The sequence below is a fragment of the Acyrthosiphon pisum genome, unplaced genomic scaffold (assembly GCF_005508785.2).
Source record: "Acyrthosiphon pisum isolate AL4f unplaced genomic scaffold, pea_aphid_22Mar2018_4r6ur Scaffold_20727;HRSCAF=21952, whole genome shotgun sequence".
Classification (NCBI taxonomy): Eukaryota; Metazoa; Arthropoda; class Insecta; order Hemiptera; family Aphididae; genus Acyrthosiphon; species Acyrthosiphon pisum.
The window spans coordinates 2730-6347 of record NW_021770117.1 but is presented as its reverse complement, the minus strand read 5'-3'; the positions used below and the strand labels follow the sequence as shown (position 1 = coordinate 6347).

The 3618-nt window shown below is 34.8% G+C and overlaps 1 protein-coding gene across 1 annotated transcript; it reads right to left on the bottom strand.

Annotated features, from left to right (window-relative positions):
- Window positions 1-818: 818 nt before the first annotated feature.
- Window positions 819-1887, bottom strand: LOC103308747 (protein ALP1-like). The gene is made up of 2 exons (XM_008182723.1): window positions 1880-1887; window positions 819-1752 (listed from the first exon to the last, which is right to left on the bottom strand). The coding sequence occupies exons 1-2, from the start codon at window positions 1885-1887 to the stop codon at window positions 819-821; spliced, it is 942 nt and encodes a 313-aa protein (XP_008180945.1).
- Between the last annotated feature and the right edge of the window lie 1731 nt (window positions 1888-3618).

Below are 3618 nucleotides of genomic sequence, written 5' to 3'. Positions count from 1 at the left end.
TTACTAATTAAAATGTTTTGTATTTGTATTTTGTAAACGTAGAGAAAATTTGCAATCCTTAGCTATAAAAACTGAACATTTTATAATTTATTAATTACGATGGTTGATAATTTTCGAGATTTTGATAAATTTTGTCAAAATGCGATCTTTAAATGCTTATAAAAAAAAATTGTGCCTATGTATTTTTAATATTTTTCAATTGCTATTGTACTGAATGTATACATGTATAATAGACTAGGTGGGAATTTTTCATTTTTGTAATAAAATTATTATACAAATAAATAATAACTAATAAGTAGGTGCCTAAATATAAGAAGGTATTATAAATCATGGCTTCGTGGGCTCTTATATAGAGAATAGAGATGTGCTAATGCCCAGCCTTGATAACTGGTATGTTTTAAAATACACCTGGTCTTTACACATATTAGTATATAACAAATCACAACATTTAAAAACATATTGTGATTTGTACAATGATTGTACATTTTGCAATTTGTACAATGATTATTGTACACATCGCGAATTGTATAATATAACTTGTACAATCTAGTTACTTTGTACAGCAACATTGTACAATTCGCAATGTGTACAAAAATCATTGTACAAATTGCGAAATGTACAATTCCGCACTTTGTATGAAACATATATATTTAAAAATAAAAAAAAAATATAAAAAATTAAGAGTAGGTAGATGATACTATTAGGTAATTCAAAATGAATGGATTATAATATTTTTTTATGTTGGTTAAGTACCCGCATTTAATCATTATGTTAACAACGTTTTAAAACAAGTTTTAAAATAAGTCATAACTGTAAAATTATTCTGTATTCCGTTCCGGTACTGCGAATTTCCACTGCCAGGGGAGACTTGTACGAGGAGAAAGAAAATAGTTTGCCAGATAATTCCTCAAAGTAGTCGCTGAAGAACCCTCGTGTATAGACATATCTCGTACTCGTATGTTGGTTGGTACTTCCGCGGTCTCGTCCATTTGTGCTGTGTCGTGGGGTCTGTACTCAATTCCTTCTCGTTTCCGTACGAAATTGTGAAGGATGCAGGCAGATTTTATTATATCATTCACTGTTGTTGGATCACGACATCGTATGGGCCCATTCAACACCGCAAACTTTTCTTCTGCCATACTAAACACACATTCAATAGATTTTCTTCCGCGGCTCAATCTATAATTAAATATTCTCTTCGTATTATCAAGGGTTCTACTTGAATAGGGTCTCAATAAGTTTCGAGACAGTGGAAACGCTTCATCTCCGACAAAGTAGTAAGGAAATGGAGTGTTACTTTCATCATGTCGTAATGAGGAGGGTGAGGGGATGTTAGAACCCCCATGGGTCATCCAGTAGTTCATTGCACATGCTTTAAAAATTCCTCCGTCACTGTTACGTCCAGCAAAACCCGGCTCAATGATGGCGAAAAGGCCACCTGCGTCACAGCATGCCATAAGTACTGTAGAGTGAAAATGTTTATAATTAAAATTTTCAGAACCTGTGTGTGGAAATTTCTCAATTCGAATGTGCTTCCCGTCCAAGGCACCAATGCAATTGGGAAGGTTCCATAGTAGCTCAAAACGATCAGCAATGTGTTTAAATTGATCTTGTGTTGGTACAGGCATATGAATATCTTTCAGTACATTCCAGATGATCACTGTAGTTTCCCTGATAATCTTTCTGACTGTGCTTTCACCTCTGGCAAAATATAACGAAAGCGCAACAAATGTTCCACCAGTAGCCAAATACCTGTAATAATACGAATTTAAATACAACGTTCTACAACTTTATCGATGATAAATATTTATTTATTTTCCTACATATCATAATATATTATATCGTAGCTGGCCATATGGAAAATTATATTTGGCATCACCTATACATGGTATAACTTTTGAAAGATTAGGAGGTTAAAACTAAAACTAAAACCAAACATTTTTACGAGCGTCTAAATTTTAAATTTGTACGATACTAAAAATTTAAAAATTCACACGTAAGGTTAGGTTATACAGTATAGGTTATATCAGTGTTTCTCAAACTTTTTACTGAGGCGACCCCCTTTTTAAATTTCAATTTTTTAGCGAGCCCTACATATATATTTTTTACATACTTGTATGATTTAAATAATTTGATTGCGACCCTAAATAATAAGTTGGCGATCCCCAAAAGGGTCGCGACCCCAGGTTGAGAAATACTGGGTTATATTATATATTATAGTGACCTATTCTATGACCGGGGTTCACTTCACCCCAACTGTACAACACAGCGAGTTTCTGATTTTTTTTTTGATTTTAGCTGCTGAATGCAAAGAGAAGCGGCGAAATCTACGTACAGTTTTTATGCGTAAAATGAAACCGCCACCAAGTGGAGCTGGAGCAAAAAAAAAGGCATACTATTTGGAAAACGCCATGCATTTTTGTTTGCCATTTATAAAAACATCCGCTCCTCCATCAACCGGAAATTTGCCACCAGTACCTCTCAACTCACCTGGTGAAGTTGTAGAAAACACAGAAATATTTGAGGATAGTGCATCTCAAGTGGATTTGTCACAAGAATTTGTACCTACACAAACATTATTCCCTGACTCTCCAGTAATATCACCGTTTCAACTTAGTAATTCAACCGAGAATTTAGGACCATCTCAACAAACAATTGATCCACCGGTACAGTTATCATCGTTCACTCAAGCCAGGAAAAAATGTACTTTGAAAAAAAAAACATCAGCAGCAGACGCAGATCGTTCTGTAACTGAATATTTTAATGCCAAGCGAGCAAGGTTGCAGATAAATGAAGCAGAGAATAGCTCTCAAAAAATTGATAGACAACAAGGTATCAAAATGTTTCTACTCAGTCTAATACCAGAATTGGAAGATCTAAGTGATTCTCAAATCAAATTATTCAAACGACGAGTTTTTAACATTATTGACGATATATCAACTCCGCTGCAGTACCAGCCACAGGTTGTCAGTTTGGCACGAGCGCTTAGCACATCAAAATTTGCAGTACGTAAAAAGTTGTTTGGCGAAACACGACATTGTGTGTTCGGCCAACGACGACGAGTTCATGTGCAGTAGTTGTATAATAGGTAAACAGAGTCGTAAAACATTTAGTAAAAGTAACACAGAATATTTCAATGTGAATGATCTAATTCACGCAGACTTATGTGGACCGATGGAGACTAGCTCCATAGGTAAATCGAAATACTTCCTATTATTCAAGGACGACTACTCGCATTACAGGACGGTATATTTTATTAAAAATAAATATGAAGTAAAAAATATTTTGGAAACATTTATAAAAAGTGTTGAAACAGAAACAGGTTCTAAGGTTACAATATTAAGAACGGATAACGGGTTAGAATTCGTGAATAAAGAAATTACAGGTATTTTGCAAAAATATGGCATACGACACCAATAGGCAGTTCCATATACGCCGGAACAAAATGGAAAAGTCGAACGAGAGAATCGTACAATCGTTGAATCAGCAAAGACAATGATTTGTGCGAAAAATCTGGATGTCTCACTCTGGGCAGAAGCTGTAAACACAGCTGTTTACACGCTAAATCGGACAGGTACTAGTTCGGTTAAGAATTGCTCGCCATACGAGTTATATTAC